We start from the raw sequence: 18686 nt of genomic DNA, 5'->3' as shown, positions 1-18686 counted from the left end.
CCCCTTGGCCACCCACACAGTGCCCCAGACAAGTGTCACACACAGTTACAGAGCTCTGCCCAGAGCTGACAGCAGGAATCAATTAAAAAAAAAAAATTTAAAAATTAAAACCACCAAAAAAAACAAGAAAAAGAGGACTCCTCCCAGCAGATCCTTTCCATCCTTCAGTTTTCACGTCTGCATGTGCACAAGACCTGGGGCTGCAAAAAATGAGGCTTCATTGGCACATTTGCAGGAAAAGCAGGTTTAGGACAGGTTATCAGCAGAACTGTTCTCAGCTGGGTGAAAAAGTCCCCTTTGGCAGCTGCAGGGCCGTTGAAAATGCAGATCCTTAGGCCATGGGGGAGAAAAGGGCTCTGAATTCCCCTCCCTTGACACACAAACCCTGCTCCCAAGCTGCTCCTCACACAGGATTCTACTGGAAGACTGTGGAAAGCTGAGAGTTGACTTTGGCTTCTCCATGTTCCGTGTCCTAAAGCTGCCTGGGAGAAGAAATTTAGGGTCAAATCCACTGGCACAATCCCTCCTGGCCCAGGGCACAGCCCCAGGAAGGTCTTTGCTCCTTGCTCGGCCCTCCCTGAGGAGGCTGGCAGGGCTTGCAGTTTTATGGCATTTGTCCTTGCTGCCCCTCATGTCCCACTACCCCACAAAGAGCCCCGAGCCACCCGTGAGGGACAGGCCCTGCTGGGCCAGGCCTGGGCTCAGGGCTTGGCCTTTCTGCTTCCTCCAACCCAGCCAGGGCTGGCTCAGCATTGCAGTTCCCTGTGCTGTGCCCCAGGCTCGCTTGGCCCCTGCTGGAAAGGGACCTGAGGTACCTCGATCCCCTCGGGCAGTGCATGGGAGAAAACAACTAGCTACCCAGGAGGGGGGAAACAAACTTTTACTTGCAAAATTTAGAGAATGAAGTACTTGGGAAATCATAAAGTGACATGGAATTACAGTAAAGCATTTCACAGAGCACTTACTAAGCAAACTCTAATATGGATGCTAAATCTGAACCAGAGTGCCTGTAGTTATTACAGGCCACATAGCTCTCAGGCCTGACTGAAGCCTAGCCTGGGAAATTCATGAGAAGGAATTAAAACAATTCTCAGAGATACTAAACAGCCTTGCAGGTGTTGTTTTGCAACTTCTTGTTTCTCCTTGCAAGAGACAGTCAAGGGGGGCAGAGTGCCCCTGACCAATGATAGTGATATAGTACTTTGTTAACCAATAAGAGTTTCCTTTCTGTACTTTCCACGTATCTGTCTATAAGACAGAGCTGAAGCAATAAACTAGGATTTCTCCTGTCGTGACTCCCTTGAGAGTCCTTTGTCGTTCCTTAAAGCCGTTCCCAATCGGAACGACATCTGGTGACCGCCCGACGTGTGGTGCAGCCGACCCCTGAGGTCAGAAGGTGACCGACGTGACTTCTGCTAATCCCGTGAGGGTAAGCAGCGAGCGGGAAAAAGCCAGCCCTTCCCCCTAGAGGGGTAAGTGGAATTCTCCCGGGCTTTCCAAGAGGAAGCTGGTTCTGGAAACCAACGGGATAGTGGAGCGTGCCAGTGAGTGGGTTTGGAACGGTCGTCTTCGCGAAGCAGAGCTCAAAAACCCCGGGTCCGAGCCGTTAGCGTGTGTGTGATTACATTCGCGGAGCCGCCAAGATAAAGTCCTCATAATGAAGGACTGCACTTCAGCTGATGAACAGCTGGCCTACCTTGCATGGCAGGAAGCCCTGCCCCGCATGGGACTCAGTGTTTCTGAAGATGCCATGCGTGCTTTATTCCAGTGGGTTAAAGAGCAAGGTTTTAATATAACTATGGACAATGCCTTTAATCTCGAACTTTGGCTGTCAATAGAGAACCATTTACGGTCAAAATTCATGAACGGAGATATCAGCGTGTGTAGCCTAGCAGCCACCTGGGGAGTGCTTTTTAAAGCACTGAAACAGAGCCAGTCTGAGGACAGTGAAACCGGGATGAAAAACTTAGATGCCGGGAGTGCCTCCTTTGTACAAGATAAGGGACCGGGAGATGAAACCGTGGATGAGCTGCATAGTGCTCTTTTAGCTCTGCCCAGACCCTCGGAGGACTTTGGCGGCGAGCGAGAGCAACCCGCAGCCCAGAGATCTCCCTCTCCTGAGACGTTTGAGCGGCCGCCATCCGCGGAGCTGGGCGCACGGGCTTTGCCAGCGGGAGACTGCCCGCCTCCGCCTGTGCCACCCGCAAAGCCTCCGCCGGCGCCAAAAGCGCCACCGCCGGCCGCCGCAGAACCTGCTTTCTCCAGCGCCTTTGCGCTGTCCGAGCTTCTTCCTTCTGTGCCGCGAACAAAAGCGCAGACACCCCCGCTGCAGCCCGTCAGCGCGGCGGGGGAGGGGGAGAGAGTCGGCGCTCGGCTCCCCCGCGCCCGGCGCGCGGGCCACAGCCGCCGGAGAGTCCGAGCGCAGCTCCGAAACACGGCGGGCCGCCGCCACCGAGGGAGGGGGCGGGCCCGCCCAAGTAAACCCCCCGTGCACCAACGCGGCGGGGCGTGCGGCTGCCCCCGGCAGAGAAGCGGCGGGGGGAAGGGAGGCAGCGGCCGCGTTCCCCCTGCGCCTGCCCGCCGCCACCAGCTGTGGTCCGGCCGGCCGCCGGCCGACCACGGGCGGAGGAGCGGCGGGGAGAAGAAAAGCAGCAGCTTTGCTTTCCCCCTGTGCCTGCCCGCCGCCGCCGGCCGCGAAAACCCCGAAAAACCCGAACTCAAACCCAAATCTGGGGCCGGGGCCAGGCCCGTGGCAAGGATTGCCCCCCCTGCGCGTCCGAAACACCGGCGAGAAAGCGCAGGCGGGGGGGGCCGGCGACCTCGCTCTCCCCTCGCGTGCGCGGGACGGCTCGCCCTCACGGTCCCCCCGCACTCCAGCGGGGAGGCGCGGGAGGGAGAGAGAGCGCTTGTTGTGCTCCGCTCCCGATCTGAACTCTAGCAGCGGCCCCCCCGCACCCATAAAGGTGGCGGGGGGAGAGAAAGACAGCGGCGGGCCGCTCCACCGGGACTTTCTGCATCGACCCGAGGAGATGCCTCGACGAAGTCTGTCAACTCCAGCGGCCTGAGCCGTGCCAGCGTCCTGCGGGACCCAAATTTACTCACTCATTTTGTATCTTTTAAATTTTGTGTTTACAGAACTGACAAACAGCCGTGAAGAGATAGTAACTTCAAATTCCCTAAACCTTCCTGAAATTCATGAACTACTGTTCAAACCCGATGAACAATAACAGCAACCATGAAAACTTTATAAATCCCTCAAAAATCCTTCAATTGTATGTGAAAAAAAAAAAAAAAAAAAAAAAATAAAAAGCGGGATAAGAAGAGGGGATCAAATAGCATATAAATTGCATTGTGCATTGTTTTTATCACTTTGGTATTCTTTCAAACTACTCTATTGACATGTTAGACTGTCAATTCGAACAGACTAACAATGTTGTATATAGTTTTATATAGTGTGTGTATTAATTCACTGAATTAGAAATATTAGACTCAACCATCAAATCCTTGCAAAGAGAACAAATCCTAAATACCAAAACATAAACCAAAATTCTAAATTAATTCTAAATCAGCATCCATTCCAATTTCTAGTAAAAGAAACCTCTTGTGCTGTGTTTGTTCCTTTTCTGAAGGGCCCAACAGAAAATTACAAACACAGTCCATTTTTATTTTTTTTTTCCTAAGCGAAAAAGGTGAGTTATGGATGCTAAATCTGAACCAGAGTGCCTGTAGTTATTGCAGGCCACATAGCTCTCAGGCCTGACTGAAGCCTAGCCTGGGAAATTCATGAGAAGGAATTAAAACAATTCTCAGAGATACTAAACAGCCTTGCAGGTGTTGTTTTGCAACTTCTTGTTTCTCCTTGCAAGAGACAGTCAAGGGGGGCAGAGTGCCCCTGACCAATGATAGTGATATAGTACTTTGTTAACCAATAAGAGTTTCCTTTCTGTACTTTCCACGTATCTGTCTATAAGACAGAGCTGAAGCAATAAACTAGGATTTCTCCTGTCGTGACTCCCTTGAGAGTCCTTTGTCGTTCCTTAAAGCCGTTCCCAATCGGAACGACACTCTAATCCATCCAACTTCAAGTTATACAGATTTGGAGAAAAGGAATTCAAGAGAAGAGAGAGGGACAGAGATCCACAGTCAGCCTTGGATCCAGCGCCATCTCAGCTGCTGTGAGCTCCGGGGCTGTGGCACATGTCAGTGTCTGTAAGAGACGCTTTCGGGGTGTGGACGTTCCGGGACACGGCAGAGACCTCTATAATCGAGTTAGATGTCAGTAGTTTATTTCAGGGCGTGGGAGAGAGAGAGAACCTGCTAGGAGCCAGCAGATGAAGCTCAAAGCAGGCTCAGAGGGAACAATACAAAAGGGAGTAAAATATGAATACATGAGTTCAAGACTTAAGATAGCTAAGAAAGAGAGTAACAGAACAGAAGTGAGAGAGCTGGGAAAAGAGCATAAAGAAGAGAAGTAAAAAGAGCAGGAAAAAGAGTGTAGAAAAAGTGAGGCAAGAGAGACAAGAGAGCGTAGCAAGAGAGCGAGCTCTCCTTTACAATTGCTTATATAACCTATACATTAAATATTTTATTCCTTCACTAACCAATCTTTCTAAGTATACTAATACAGTAACATTTGTGTGTGACCTATAGAAATCGCTGCTTTTGCATATTTTTAGTTATCTCAGGGTCCTTCAGACCTTTCCTTATAAGGCTGGGAAGAGGGGTCTTAGCTTAGTTTTACTGGGGGAAAGAATGTGTTCTGGCATACCAGACCGGCTTCTTTCAATTATTCAAACTGTTCTTTCATTTGTATTTCTTCCTTAGCCTTTCTGGCTAAGGAGTCATATTTATAATTTCTTTCTAATTCTACCTTCCCAACAAGTGTCACACCCGTGTCACAGCCTCACCTGCTGTGGTTCCTCTCCCAGGTGGGGTTTTTGGGGTGCCAGGGGCTTGGCAGCCACTTTGGGGCTGGAGCAGAGGCTGCAGTGGCTGGGCTAGGGCAGAGACTGCACCACCCACTCAGAACTTGTTCTGCCCCCCAAACACACACTGGAGATGTCTGGGACCATTCATCATTTCTCTGCTCTCCAGCACCAAGGCAACGCACTCTGGCTGCAGCTCTGAGCTCATGCCCATGGCAACTACCCCTGACAATGGGGCTCCATGGAGCTGCTCTCAGGAACCCCCCAAGAGCTGGGGAGTGCCCCAGAACTGCCTCAGAAATGTGGGATACCCCAAAATCTCTTCAGGAATGTGGAATATCCAAAAACTCACTCAGTAACGGACACGCCTTCCCTTCATCATTCCCAAACTTTGGCTGTCTCATTGCAGACCCCACTCCACATCCCCAATCCCAACCCCAACCCATCCCATCCCTGCTGGACATCAAGACCCCCTTCCCAAGCCTGATTTCCCCCATTTCACACCTCCCAAACTCCATCACACCTATCCTGCCCCACCCAATGCCCATGTCACACCCCTGATCTGCATCCCACTTCACCCAATCCCCTTCCAACCCCATTCCACCTGATGCCTTCAGAAGGCTGACCTAGAACAGAGGCTAGACAGAGTTAAGAATAAAGTTTATTAAAAGGTCTTAAAGGATACACCTTAGGCAGTACAAGAGCCTTCCCAGGGCTACACCCAAAATGGACCAAAAATGGTCAAAAAAAACCAAAAACAAACAACTCATCACGAGGTCACACATTTTTGTAAGTTGAGGTCCATCTGCATATTTGGGTTCATGGTCCAATTATAGCTTCAGATGATGAAGTCCTGTCCTTGTTTTCTCTCTTCAGTCCACCCTTGTTTATGCTTTTGAGCCTGCAACTTGTAATGATTGTCCTGGGTATCAAGCTAGAAAAGGAATTGTTTTGTCTACCTACTCTGTGAAGAGAGCTCAGTAACAAAACAGGAAGTTCAAAACTACAAACCTAGACAGTGCAAAATATGAAAAATATGAAAGCTAAAACTTAAGGCATCACACCCGGAGGGGTTGTGGAATCCAATAGTTTTGAGTGGCACTGTGCAGTTTTCAGTGGCATTGAGTGGTTCTGAGGTGACAGATAAAACTCTCGTTGCTTTGAGTGCCAAAAAATGGAGAAAACTCCACCAAATAGCTCCACAACCCCCAAGTATTTCCCTGAATACCAGATTACCTTGAAGCACTAGTAAAATGTGAGGCTCTAGATGCCTTTGATGAATTTATAGACTTTTACCCCAATTTTGTCTGTTTTAAAGGGATAAAGATGAATCAAAAGATAATCGGAACAAAACAAAAGGACCACCAGCCCAGTGTCTTCCTAACACAGATCAGTGGGAACGTGGGTCATCAGGGCTCTGCCCAACGTGGGTCCTCCCATGGGGGATGGAGCTGGAGCAGCACATGAAGCTCTTCCTGCACTTGGGGCACTCGCAGGGCTTCCCTTAGTGGTGCCTCTGTTGGTGTCTGGTCAAGTTAGAGCTCTGGGTGAAGCTCTTCCCACACTGGGGACACTCATAGAGCCTCTCCCCGCTGTGGCTGCGCCGGTGGGAGATGAGGTGGGAGTTTCGCTTGAAGCCCTTCCCGCAGTCAGGGCAGTGGAAGGGCCTCTCCTCTGTGTGAATCCGCTGGTGCACGAGGAGAGTGGAGCTGCTGCGAAACCTCTTCCCACACTCAGGACACTCGTAGGGCCTCTCCCCAGTGTGGATGCGCTGGTGACGGATGAATTCGGAGTTGCAGCTGAAGCCCTTCCCACATTTCCCACACTCATAGGCCCATTCCCCAGTGTGAATCATCTGGTGGCGGATCATTTTGCTGCTCGAGCTGAAGCTCTTCCCACACTCCAAGCACTTGTAGGGCTTCGCCCCATCCTGAAGCTGCTCATGGACCACCAGCTCAGAGCCCCAGCTGGATCTCCGACTGCCTTCCCGGCACAGGGTGGGTCTTTCCTCCTCAGAGCACCCTGGGATAGGTTTGGATCCCCTCCTCCTGCGGGATCTCCAGGGATTTTCCTCCCCATTGGATTCCTGGAATGTGGAGCCGCTCAAGTCAGCCTCTTCCATGAGGTTTTGCTGTGAGGATTTGTCCTCCCTGGTCTCCATCCTAAGTTCCTTGTCTGGGGGAGGAAGGACAAGGAGAGAATAAAATTTGCCTCCGTGCCAGAGGGAAGGGGAAGGAGATCCCCCCAGTGCATCCCCGGCAGGACGGCCTCGGCAGCGGGATTGTCCTGCAGCCGGGGGCCATGCTGGGCTGGGAGATGGAGCAGGAGAGAGGGGGAAAGGGGCACTGACTTCCTCCTCACCTGCCTGGGTGTCCTGGGGCATCTTCCTCTTCCTCACAGCCTCCTTCTCTATCCAGACAAGATTTGGGATTGGAAAATCCTGGTTTGGGAGAAAACAAGGAATGTGCTAAATGAGTTTGAATGCCCCTTGGCCCAAATCCCTCTCTAGAAGCCACTGGATATCTGAGGTGTCTTGGTTTGAAAGGAAAGGTGTTTGCTAGGGAAGGCAGAAACCTCCACTGAAATTGATAAAAATGTAAGCAACAACCCCCTCCGAATTATTATAATCTTGATATCAAAGTGCTCTCAAATATTGATATAGGAATATAAATAACAGTTATTTACTAAAGAAAGGAAAATGAAAATACAGCAGTACAAAAAAAAAAAAAACAACAAACAAACCAACAAAAAAACAACTCACTGAGAGAATCAGAATACAACCTGACACCCTGTTGGTCAGGGTGTTGGAAGCAGTCTTATCCAAATTTAAGATTAAATGGTGGCTGCAGTTCACATGGAGTGACATATGTGGTTCTGTTGAAGCAATGATCCCATAGAAGGGTGTAGCTTACCTCTGAAATTCTGGTGCTGTAGATGCGTCTTCTCTCTCCTCTGGGATACAAGTGGAGAAAGACTGCCTGTGGTGTTCTGATGCTCAGATTTTATCTAGGCAGGAATGGCCCAGGATGCTCCTGGGTGGAGCATCTCACAATGGAATGTTGTCATTTTATCAGTATTGCAGTGAGACTCAATGGCCCATTACCAGAAGCTATCCCCCTGGGGGGAGGATGGGTGGTGGGAGAGATAAAGAAAACTGCCTCACCAGGTTTTAACAGCTGGCCCATTAACAGAAGACATCCCCCAGTTATGAGGGTTGGGTCATGGAGGAGATAATGAAAACTGCCCCACCAGGTTTTAAAAGATGGTGATAGAATACATACTTTTGGTTACATCTTGCATTGCAACCCAAGACATGGGGTCCATAAAAACCTCCCAAACACCAAGATTCAGCCCTGAAAATGCCTTCCATGAGTTCCCCATCTCTGGTCTCCCTCTTTTGGTGTTCACGGTTTCCTCCTTGTCCCAGCTGCTGGGGATCACCCTTGTACTGGGGGTCCTCTGTCTACTCGGTCCCTGACCTCTTCAGGCTGCTGGGAGTGCCAGGAATTTGAAATGTTCCCCCTATTTCTATCTCCTCACTTAGGGATGCTGGTATCCCCCAGTATCCCCCCAAGGGGCATTTTCCACTCAGCTCTGGAGTTCTTCATTCTCCAAACATCCCCCCCAAAAACCCAACCCCTGAGGGACCCCTCAGGATATCTGGGCCGAGCTCCCCCTCCCCAGGCACCTGTCGGATTGAGGGGTGGGGGATGATGATCCCACAAGTAGGGGGCTATGAATTCAGGGAGTGCTCAACCTCGTGGTTCCTTCTATTTTTCCTGATCCACTTTTGTCCCTCCTTCAGGCTGAAGAAGCTGCTCAAGGAATCAGAAGCAAAACTCCAAGACCCTTGGAGCTTCAATCGGCCCCACTGAGGGCAGGGACTGCCAAAGGCTCCCCAGGCACTGGTGAGAGCAGATTCTGGAGGCCAGGATTGCCGGGAGCCAAAGGCTCTGAGCAGGGAACTGCAATGCTGAGCAAGCCCTGGCTGGGTTGGAGGAAGCAGAAAGGCCAAGCCCTGAGCCCAGGCCTGGCCCAGCAGGGCCTGTCCCTCACGGGTGGCTCAGGGCTCTCTGTGGGGCAGTGGGATGTGAGGGGCAGCAAGGACAAATGCCATAAACCTGTGTGACATTCTAGATCCTTATGGTATCAAGGGGCCAGTGGGACGCTGTGGGAAGTTGTGGAACCAAGGGGATCATTTTGGCACTCTTGGGCCCATAGAACCAAGGAACCAGTGGGACCCTCTGGGGCCTTATGGAAACAAGATGCCACTGTGAGCCTGCAGGGCTGTAACAGCCCAGAACACTTCAATGCTGGTGGTAACCAAAGGTTCCTGTGCTTGAGTTTAGTGCACAGGAGGAACACCAACCAGATATTCTCAGAATGGACAGATGCAAAGAATATTCTTGGTAGGAAGGGACCCACAAGGACCATCAAGTCCAATTCCTAAGTGAATAGCCCCACAAGGATTGAACCCACAACCTCGGTGATGCTGGCACCATTCTCTGACCAACTGAGCAAAAAGGTCAAAATGATACAAAATTTAACTGGCAGAATATAGACAATCATGGAACTATGCAAAGGGTTTAATACAACATTAAACTGAACATACAACTCTTACCATAGCATTAAGTTTACTAACTTAGCCCATTTAACCTAAAAAGTGTTAACCCTTAAGATTTTGGGTAACATTAAGATATCCAAAAATGTTCCAGGTATGTAGGATAAGAAGGAGAAGAAAAAGAGACCAGAAAGACAGAAGATCTACAGAAAAACATTTCCAGGATGATCCCGGCCACTCCAGGTACAATTGCAGTCACACTCAGGTATGAGCTGTTGCACTCAGTCACTCCCAGTATGGTTCCAGTCAACCCCAGATCCTCCCAGCATGCTTCCAGTCACAGCCACCATCATTCCATTTGCTCCCAGTAGGATCCCAGTTAGTTCCACTGGGATCCCAGTATGACCCCAGCATGGGCACAGCTGCTCCCATGATTATCCAGTGTGGTTCCAGTTGCTCCCATTTACCTGCACTGTGGTTTCAGTCTCTCCCAGTCTATCCCAGTCACTCTCAGTCACTCCTCAGGTGCTTCCAGCCTGATCCCAGTTGCTCCCAGCCACTCCCAGTCATCCTGAGTGCAGTTACAGTTGCTGCCAGTATGGTCCCAGTCTTGCCCATCATGGCCCAGCTGCTCCCACTGTGTTCCCGGCAGGATGCCAGTTGCCCTCAGCATGGTTCCAGTTGCTCCCTGTTCCTCCCAGTGTGATCCCAGTTGCACCCAGCCGCTCCCAGCATGGTCCCAGTCACACTCAGTTGCACCCAGTGCAGACCCAGTCACTCCTACTTGTTCCCAGTTGTCTGCAGCACAGGGTCCCAGTTGTCCCCAGCACAGTTCCCATTGTTCCCAGTGTGTTCCCAGTCATCCCCAGTATGGTCACAGACACCCCCAGTATATCCCATTTGCCCTCAGCATGTCCATAGCCATTCCCAGACACTCCTAGTAATCCCAGTCAAGTGCTTCTTATCCCAGTATGATATCAGGCCCAGTATATCCCAGCTGAGCATTCCCTGAATTCACAGCCTCCCATCCGTGGGATCGTCACCCCGCCATCCCACAGGTGACTGGGGAGGGCAAGCTCGGCCCAGATATCCTGGGGGGTTCCTGGGTTGCGTTTTGGGGGGGGGGGGGGATGTTTGGAGAATGAAGAACTTCAGAGCTGAGTGGAAAATGCCCCTTGGGGGGACATTGGGGGTTCCCAGTGGCTGCTGCTGGCAGAGGCAGTCTCGAGGAGCAGAGCTCTGTGACCCCCAGGACCCCAAAGTGGGGAGCCCAGAGGGGGGGACAGCCGCGATTCGCGGGACCCTCAACAGCCTGGAGAGGGGCGGGGGGGGGGTGTCTCCACGGACCCCCTGCAACCCCAAGAAGAGAATAAGGGGAGCAGGGACCCTGGGACCCCAAAAACTTCCAGCATCCCTAAGTGTTGAGATGGAAACAGGGGAAATGTTTAGATTCCTGGCACTCCCAGCAGCCTGAAGAGGTCAGGGACTGAGTAGACAGAGGACCCCCAGTACACACATGACCCCAAGGAGCTGGGACAAGGAGGAAACCCTGAACACCAAAAGAGGGAGACCAGAGATGGGGAACTCGTGGAAGGCATTTTCAGGGCTGAATTTTGGTGGTGTAAAATTTTTATGGACCCCATGTCTTGGGTTACAATGCAAGATGTAGCCAAAAGTATGTATTCTATCACCATCTGTTAAAACCTGGTGGGGCAGTTTTCTTTATCTCTTTCATCACCCATCCCTCATAATGGGGGGGATGTCTTCTGTTAATGGGCCAGCTGTTAAAACCTGGTGAGGCAGTTTTCTTTATCTCTCCCACCACCCATCCTCCCCCCAGGGGGATAGCTTCTGGTAATGGGCCGTTGAGTCTCACTGCAATACTGATAAAATGACATCAGCCCATTGTGAGATGCTCCACCCAGGGAGAGGAGCCAAGTTTGTGGGAAGTTTGTGGAATTTCGTGGGATTTTTGTGGAATTTTGAGGGATTTTTACAAGATTTGAAGAATTTTGAAAGATTTTTCTTCGACTGTGTGCAAATTGGAGGAGATTTTGTGGGATGTTTCTGGAATTTGGTAGGGTTTTGAGAGGATTTAGGAAATTTGGTAGGGTTTTGAGAAGACTTTTCTGGAATTTTGAGGGATGTTTCCAGAATTTTGTGAAAATTTGTGGAGATTTTGTGAGAAGTTTCTGGAATTTGGTAGGGTTTTCAGAAGAGTTAGGGAATTTAGTAGGGTTTTTCTTGAATTTTATGGAGTTTTTTGGAATGTTGTGGAATTTTCGGGAATTTGGTGAGATTTTGAAAAGACATGAGGAATTTTGAGAAGATTTTCTTAGATTGTGTGGAAATTTGTGGAGATTTTGTAGGATGTTTGTGGAATTTGGTGGGATTTTTCTGGATCTTTGTGGGATACGGATGACACTTGGAAAATTTTGAGGGATTTTTCTTAGATTGTGTGGAAATTTAGAAAGATTTTGTGGGATATTTCTGGAATTTGGTAGGTTTTTGAGAAGATTAAGGGAATTTTGTGGGATGTTTGTGGAATTTTGTGGGGATTTTTGAGATGTAGAATTTTCTAGAATTTTGTGGGATTTTGAGGAGACTTGAAGAATTTTGAGGAGATTTTCTTAGATTATGTGGAAATTTGTAAAGGTTTTGTGGGATTTTCTTGAATTTTGAGGGATTTTGAGGAGACTTGAAGAATTTTGAGAGATTTTTTTAAGATTGTGTGGAAATTGGAGGAGATTTTGTGGGATGTTTCTGGAATTTGGTAGGGTTTTGAGAAGATTTCGAGAATTTTTGTGGAATTCATTGTTTGTGGAATTTTGTGGGCAGTTTGTGGAATTTCGTGGAATTTTTGTGGAATTTTGAGGGATTTTTATGAGACTTGAAGAATTTTGAAAGATTTTTCTTCGATTGTGTGCAAATTGGAGGAGATTTTGTGGGATGTTTCTGGAATTTTGAAGGGGTTGTTGCTTACATTTTTATCAATTTCAGTGGAGGTTTCTGCCTTCCCTAGAAAACACCTTTCCTTTCAAACCAAGACACCTCAGATATCCAGTGGCTTCTAGAGAGGGACTTGGGCCAAGAGACATTCAAACTCATTGTGCTCATTCCTTGTTTTCTCCCAAACCAGGATTTCTCATTCCCAGACCTTGTCCAGATGGAAGAGGAGGCTGTGAGGAAGAGGAAGATGCCCCAGGACACCCAGGCAGGTGAGGAGGAAGTCAGTGCCCCTTTCCCCCTCTCTCCTGCTCCATCTCCCAGCCCAGCATGGCCCCCAGCTGCAGGACAACCCCGCTGCCGACACCGTCCTGCTGGGGACGCACTGGGGGGATCTCCTTCCCCTTCCCTCTGGCACGGAGGCAAATCCCATCCTCTCCTTGTCCTTCCTCCCCCAGACAAGGAGCTGAGGATGGAGACCAGGGAGGACAAATCCCCAGGGCAGAACCTCATGGAAGTGGCTGTTTTGAGCAGCTCCACAGCACAAAAATCAAATGGGGATGAAAATCCCCGGAGATCCCACAGGAGGAGGGGCTCTAAACCCATCCCAGGGTGCTCTGAGGAGGAAAGACCCACCCTGTGCAGGGAAGGTGACCAGAGATCCAGCCGGGGCTCTGAGCTGGTGGTCCATGAGCAGCTTCAGGATGGGGAGAAGCCCTAAAAGTGCTTGGAATGTGGGAAGAGCTTCAGCCAGAGCACCAAACTGATCCAGCATCAGATGATCCACACTGGGGAATGGCCCTATGAATGTGGGAAATGTGGGAAGGGCTTCAGCTTCAACTCCCAACTCATCATCCACCAGTGCATCCACACTGGGGAGAGGCCCTACGAGTGTCCCGAATGTGGGAAGAGGTTTCAGAGGAGCTCTCATCTCCTCGTGCACCAGCGGATTCACACAGATGAGAAGCCCTTCTGCTGCCCTGACTGTGGGGAGGGCTTCAAGCACAATTCCACCCTCATCAGGCACCGGTGGATCCACACTGGGGAGAGGCCTTATGAATGTGGGGAATGTGGAAAGAGCTTCAGCCCAAGCTCCAGCCTCAGTACCCACAAACTCATGTACACTGGGGAGAGGCCCTACGAATGTCCCCAGTGTGGGAAGAGCTTCTCCAGGCACTCTCACTTAATCAAACACCAACGGAGGCACCAGTAAGTGCCTCCACCAAGCCCTGCTAAAGCCCCAAATGCAGCAAGAGCTCTGTCCATGGCTCCAGCTCCAGAGGATCCATGTTGGGAAGTGACCTGGTGACTTTGTGATCCATGTTCCATGTGATCCATGCTGAGAACACCCCTGTACCTTTTCCTGCCTGTGGCAATGACATGATTTGGGATCAAAGAATGTGAGGGTATGGCCATGGCCCTGTCATTATATTCAATCCCATCTCAGGTCATTGCCAGGGGCAGGAAAAGGACTCACCAGAGGAGAAGGGTGTCATTTCCTGGCAGGAGAAAATACATGTCCAGGAAGAGCCAGTGGGTGGTGTTTAGTTTTCCCTGTAAATAGTTTGTCTTATCCCTTCTGTAATCCAAATTGTTTCTCTTCCTGTTCGTTCCTTATCTTGTTGCTATTCTCAATAAATTGTTCTTATCCGAGCCTGGGATCTTTGCCTTTTGTGTTTTCCATGGGAGGCGGGAGGGAAGTGAGCGGCAGCACGAATTTAGTGGGAGCAGGAAATTGGTGAATCCCATTCATGAAGCCCAGCCCATGGAATCCGAGCATCCCAGCTGGTGCCAGGCCTGGTTGCCGTGGCAGCAGCCTTGAGAGCGGGTCCCTAGCTGGGGGCTGCAGAACCTCTTCCCTCTGGTGCCCAGGGACAGGAGTGGAGGGAGCAGCTGGAGCTGAGCCAGGCAGGTTTAGGCTGGATGTGAGGAAAAGGTTTTTCCCCCGAGGCTGCTGGGGCACTGAACAGGCTCCCCAGGGAAGGCTCCCAGCTCAGGGCTGGCTGAGCTCCAGCAGCGTTTGGCCAGTTCTGCCAGAACCAGAGCCTGGGCCAGGGCTCCTTCACCCTGTCGCAAACGAGGGCTTGAGAGCGTTTAAAAAATCCCTGGCAAGGAAGGAACAAAAACAAGATTTAATATTAAGCACCAGCAGCACAAAGTTCCTTTGCAAGAGTCACTGTAGTCCTGACTGGACACTTCAGGCACAGCAAGGAAACAAAGCAACAACAAAACCAAACAAATTCCAGGCAACTAAACCAAAAATGAACACAGAAGTGTCCGTGTGTGTATATGTGTGTGTGTGTGTGTGTGTGTGTGACAAAAGGACAGTGAGGGCAAGGATAAAAGGAATACAGCCTAAAAGATTAACAGAGCTCAAATTTAACAGGACTTAACTGATACCTTAACTTTAATTGATATCCCAAACATCACAATTTAGCAAAAGAACAGTATTTACTGTATTTAACCTAACTTATATGACTTAGCAGTTTAGCAGATGAATAATATTTAACAGTATTTAACTTAGCTTATAATATATATATAAAACATTACAAGTTAGGAAAAGAACAAAACTTAGCAGCATTTAACTTAGCTTAGACCTCGTGACTTAACCTCACTCACTGGCCTGACTGACTCACATCTCCAAGGCACTCCAACCTCTCTGACAGCAGCATTTCTGCCACATTTGCCAGGGCACAGCAGTGGTGTGTGCACACAGACACAAAGAGGCAGTGCAAGGCAGCTGTGAGAAATTCCCCTGCAGGGCAGCGAAATGCTCCCTGCGGATGCTTTGGCATCTCCCCAGCAGGCCAAGGGCTGAGCCTGGAGGAGTGGGGGGATCGGCCCAGGCTCCATCCTTGTTCGGGGATGCCCCGAGTGCAGCAAACGGGAGAGTTCCCGGCTCACAGAGGCCCCACTCCGAGGGAGGTGGCTGGCCCAGGAGAGCTGCAAGGGGCTCCTTTTGGAGCGCTGTTTGTAGGGCCCCAAGAGAGGGGCTTCAGGCACAGCAATGTTTCATCCTGGCCGCACTTGGCATCAACAGCTTTCTTTGCAAGGCTGAGAACAGGGATGTTGTGCCATGGAGGGAACAGAAACATTCCCAGGGCTGCTCCTGAAGCAAGCAGGAGCTGCTTGGGCAGCAGCAGTGCCTGGGAGCAGACAGTGTTTCTGATGAGCTGCAGAGGAGCTGAGCCCAGGGGCTGTTGGCCAAGGCCCAGGCCCAAGGAGCATTTCTCAGCTGGCAGGGCGGCCTGAGAAGGGCAGGGGGGAATGCACCAGCACAGGGCCCCATGGAACCAAGGGACCATTGTGACACTACAGGGCCCAATGGATCCAAGCAGAACATTCTGACACTGTGGGGCTCCATGGAACCAAGGATCCATTGTGATACCATGGGGCCTCATGGATCCAAGGGAACCAGAGTGACCCTGGGGGGCTCCATGGGACCAAGGGCCCATTGTGACATTTTGGGACCTGTGGAACCACAGAGACCATTGTGACACTGCAGGGCCCAATAGAACCAAGGGAACACAGAACAGGTCTGGCTTGGCCTGACTTGTGTGGCTGACCTGGGCCTCTTGAGGATCACTTCTCATCTGCTACTAGAACACTGGGGCTCCATGCTTTCCTTGCTATGAAAAAGAACTGTCCTTCTTCTCTAGGCATCAAAAACCAGAATTGGGCTGATATTCAGCAGTTTTCCCATAGGAATATTGCCAGGAAAATTCTGCTCCCAGATGAAGTCTGCCATTATTGGCAAGTCTGGCTGGCCTTGGCCTCCTGATGTCCATGTCTCACTTGCCTTCCAAACCCTGGGGCTCTGTACTTCCCTCCAATGAAAAAGAACTGACCTTCTCAGCCAGGTATCCATGGCCAGAACTGGGATTCCACCTCCAACGTTGCCTGTTGTGAGAGACTGGAGGAGGTTGTTGGCTGGAAACATCTTGTCTGTGGGGAAGGAAGGGGCAGGTCCAGCCTTGTCCTGCCCTGTAACCCCAGCACTGCACTGCCCTGTAGCCCAAATCCCCTCAGAGCCTCTCTCCCAGCCCAGCAGTGTCTGCCAGTCCCTGGCACACCAAAGGCAATGCTCCACACCCACCTCTGGAGCCCCCTGCCCAGCTCCTGAGTGACCAAATGATGGGAAATCCCACCTGGGGAAAGGGCCCAGGAAGACCAAGGGGAATTTAAGGCTGACCACAAGGCAAGAACAAGTCTTGACCCTACATCCTCTTGGAATTTCAATCTGAACGCTGCTGGAATCCAGGAGTTGGTAGCTGTGTGTGCTTCTCTAAGGTTTTGCTGTCTTTCTGTCTTTCAGTGTCTTCTTCTTCTATTTCTATCCTCTTGCAAATTTTGAGAAACTTAAAAACTTAGAGTTTTTATAGTTGAATGAGCCAAGTTATTGCTTTGAGAAATATTTTTTTGTTGGTTGAATGTCATATTAAACCTTTTGACAAAGTTTCTCTGAGTTTCTAAAATTGCCAGTAAAGTATATTTTGTTCTTTTGAGCTCTAAAAAATTTCTTGTAGGTATTTCTCTAGTGCATCCAACTCAGAGGACACAAACAATTGTAATTCCTTCTAAATGTGTCCTTGAGAGAGTTGTTTGGGGGATGGGGGTCAGGGTTTGTCTGTCCTGATTGGCACAGCCCAGGCAGGGCTTTCACAGCCCCATTCCACGCTCCATTTCCCACCTGGAGCTGCTGGTGCCTCTGAGTTCTGCTTCCCCAGCCCCAGGGATGCTCTCCTTGCCTGTCCATTCCCCCACAGTCTCTGGGCAGGGATGGCCTCAGTGGGGGCTGCTGACTTCCTCAGAAACTTGGAGGCTGCTGGTGCTGAGTTTTACTTCTCCAGAGGCTTGTTCAGCCTTCAGCTCTTCAAGTCAGGAATTCAGTGCCCCAGGGCTCACGAGCATTCAGAAGACCTAAACAAGCCAAACCTCTAGGAATAATTTGATTCAAGTTTTCAAATCTGATGAGGCCAGCTGTGGCACCCAAACCCAACAGTGGGGTCAGTGCAGTGTCCATGGCAACAGCCCCTTGCAATGGCCCAGTGCAGGTTGGGATGATAATCCACTCTCACAGCTGGCCCAGGGCAGCTCTGCAGTGCCCTTTCCCACAGCCTGTCTGCACAGAAGCACTTCCAGGGCTCTCTGCATTTCCCTTCCCTCACTCTTGCCTCACTCACACACCTCCCAACAACCCACTTGGTGCTTTCAGCTGCAAGGAGTTCAAAGCTTGTCTGTCCCTCTGCAGCTGCTCTAATTCTGCCTTCAGCCAACTCTAGGTTTGTGTTTCTTGTAGAACTCCCTGCGTGTCTGAAACATTCCTTGTGTGGTTCTGCCTTGGAGAAGGGGAACCTCCTTGGTGGCACCTTGGCTTGGCACACACTTGAGGAGGGTATCTGATTTCCATGGGGAAACTCAGAAGTTTTAGATTGCTACAATAAAAGAAGAAAAACCCCTCTTTGCCTGAGTGCAGCCAGTTCTCTGAGCAAAGCAGGTCCCAGGTGAGGGAGGAGAGACAGGATGGGGCTGGGGAATGTGGAACAAGGTTGTCCACACTGGGTCAGACCTCAAGGCACAGCTTCTCTGACCTGGCCAGACCTCCTTAGGAGAGACCCTGGATCAATATCGATCACTGAATGCTGCAATCACATCTGCTCTAAAGAGAACAGGAATAAAAGACATCCTTTAAAATAGGAACACATACTTCCTAGAAGCTCTTTGAACTATTTCTCCATAACTATTGTAGGAAACTTTCCTAAGAACTGCACCAGACCAGAGGGAAATCAAGGCACAGCCATGGTTTGTTAGGATTTGCTTGATCCTAATGAGCCCCGTGGTGCATTTGGAGCTGAGCCCTTGAACCTCAGGGCCTGAGAGGAGATTGCACAAACCTTTCCAGGAGTCCAAGTCAGAGGAAAAACCCAAAGTATTTCCAAACATTAATGGGTGCCACTGAGGTTCATCCCCAACACAGGCTCCTGATGGACTCCTTGGAGGAGAGAACTGGAGGCCAGAATTGCACAGAAACCTCTCAGAGACTCAGTGTTGGAAGGAAAATCCAAAGTAGCTGAAAAACCCCAGAGTATCTCAAAGTATTGATGAGCCCCACCGAGTGTCAATGCAAAGCTCCCAAGGGACTCGTTAAAGCAGATAATTGGGGCCTTGATTGCACAAACTTCTCAGACACTCAGTGTGGGAAGGAAAAAAGAAAGTACCTTAAAAACTGAAGTACCTTCAAGCATTAATGAGCC

At 50.2% G+C, this 18686-nt stretch overlaps 1 protein-coding gene across 1 annotated transcript in view; it reads right to left on the bottom strand.

Annotated features, from left to right (window-relative positions):
• Positions 1 to 6429: 6429 nt before the first annotated feature.
• Positions 6430 to 18686, bottom strand: part of LOC147646881 (uncharacterized) — a 450805-nt gene continuing 438548 nt past the window's right edge. Inside the window, 1 exon segment of the mRNA XM_086872717.1 lies at positions 6430 to 6855. Within this exon segment, the coding sequence (XP_086728843.1) occupies positions 6430 to 6855 (426 nt within the window).

The sequence above is a fragment of the Cyanistes caeruleus genome, unplaced genomic scaffold (genome assembly GCF_971803275.1).
Source record: "Cyanistes caeruleus unplaced genomic scaffold, bCyaCae1.hap1.1 HAP1_SCAFFOLD_76, whole genome shotgun sequence".
NCBI lineage: Eukaryota > Metazoa > Chordata > Aves > Passeriformes > Paridae > Cyanistes > Cyanistes caeruleus.
This window is presented reverse-complemented; position numbering and strand designations above follow the sequence as displayed.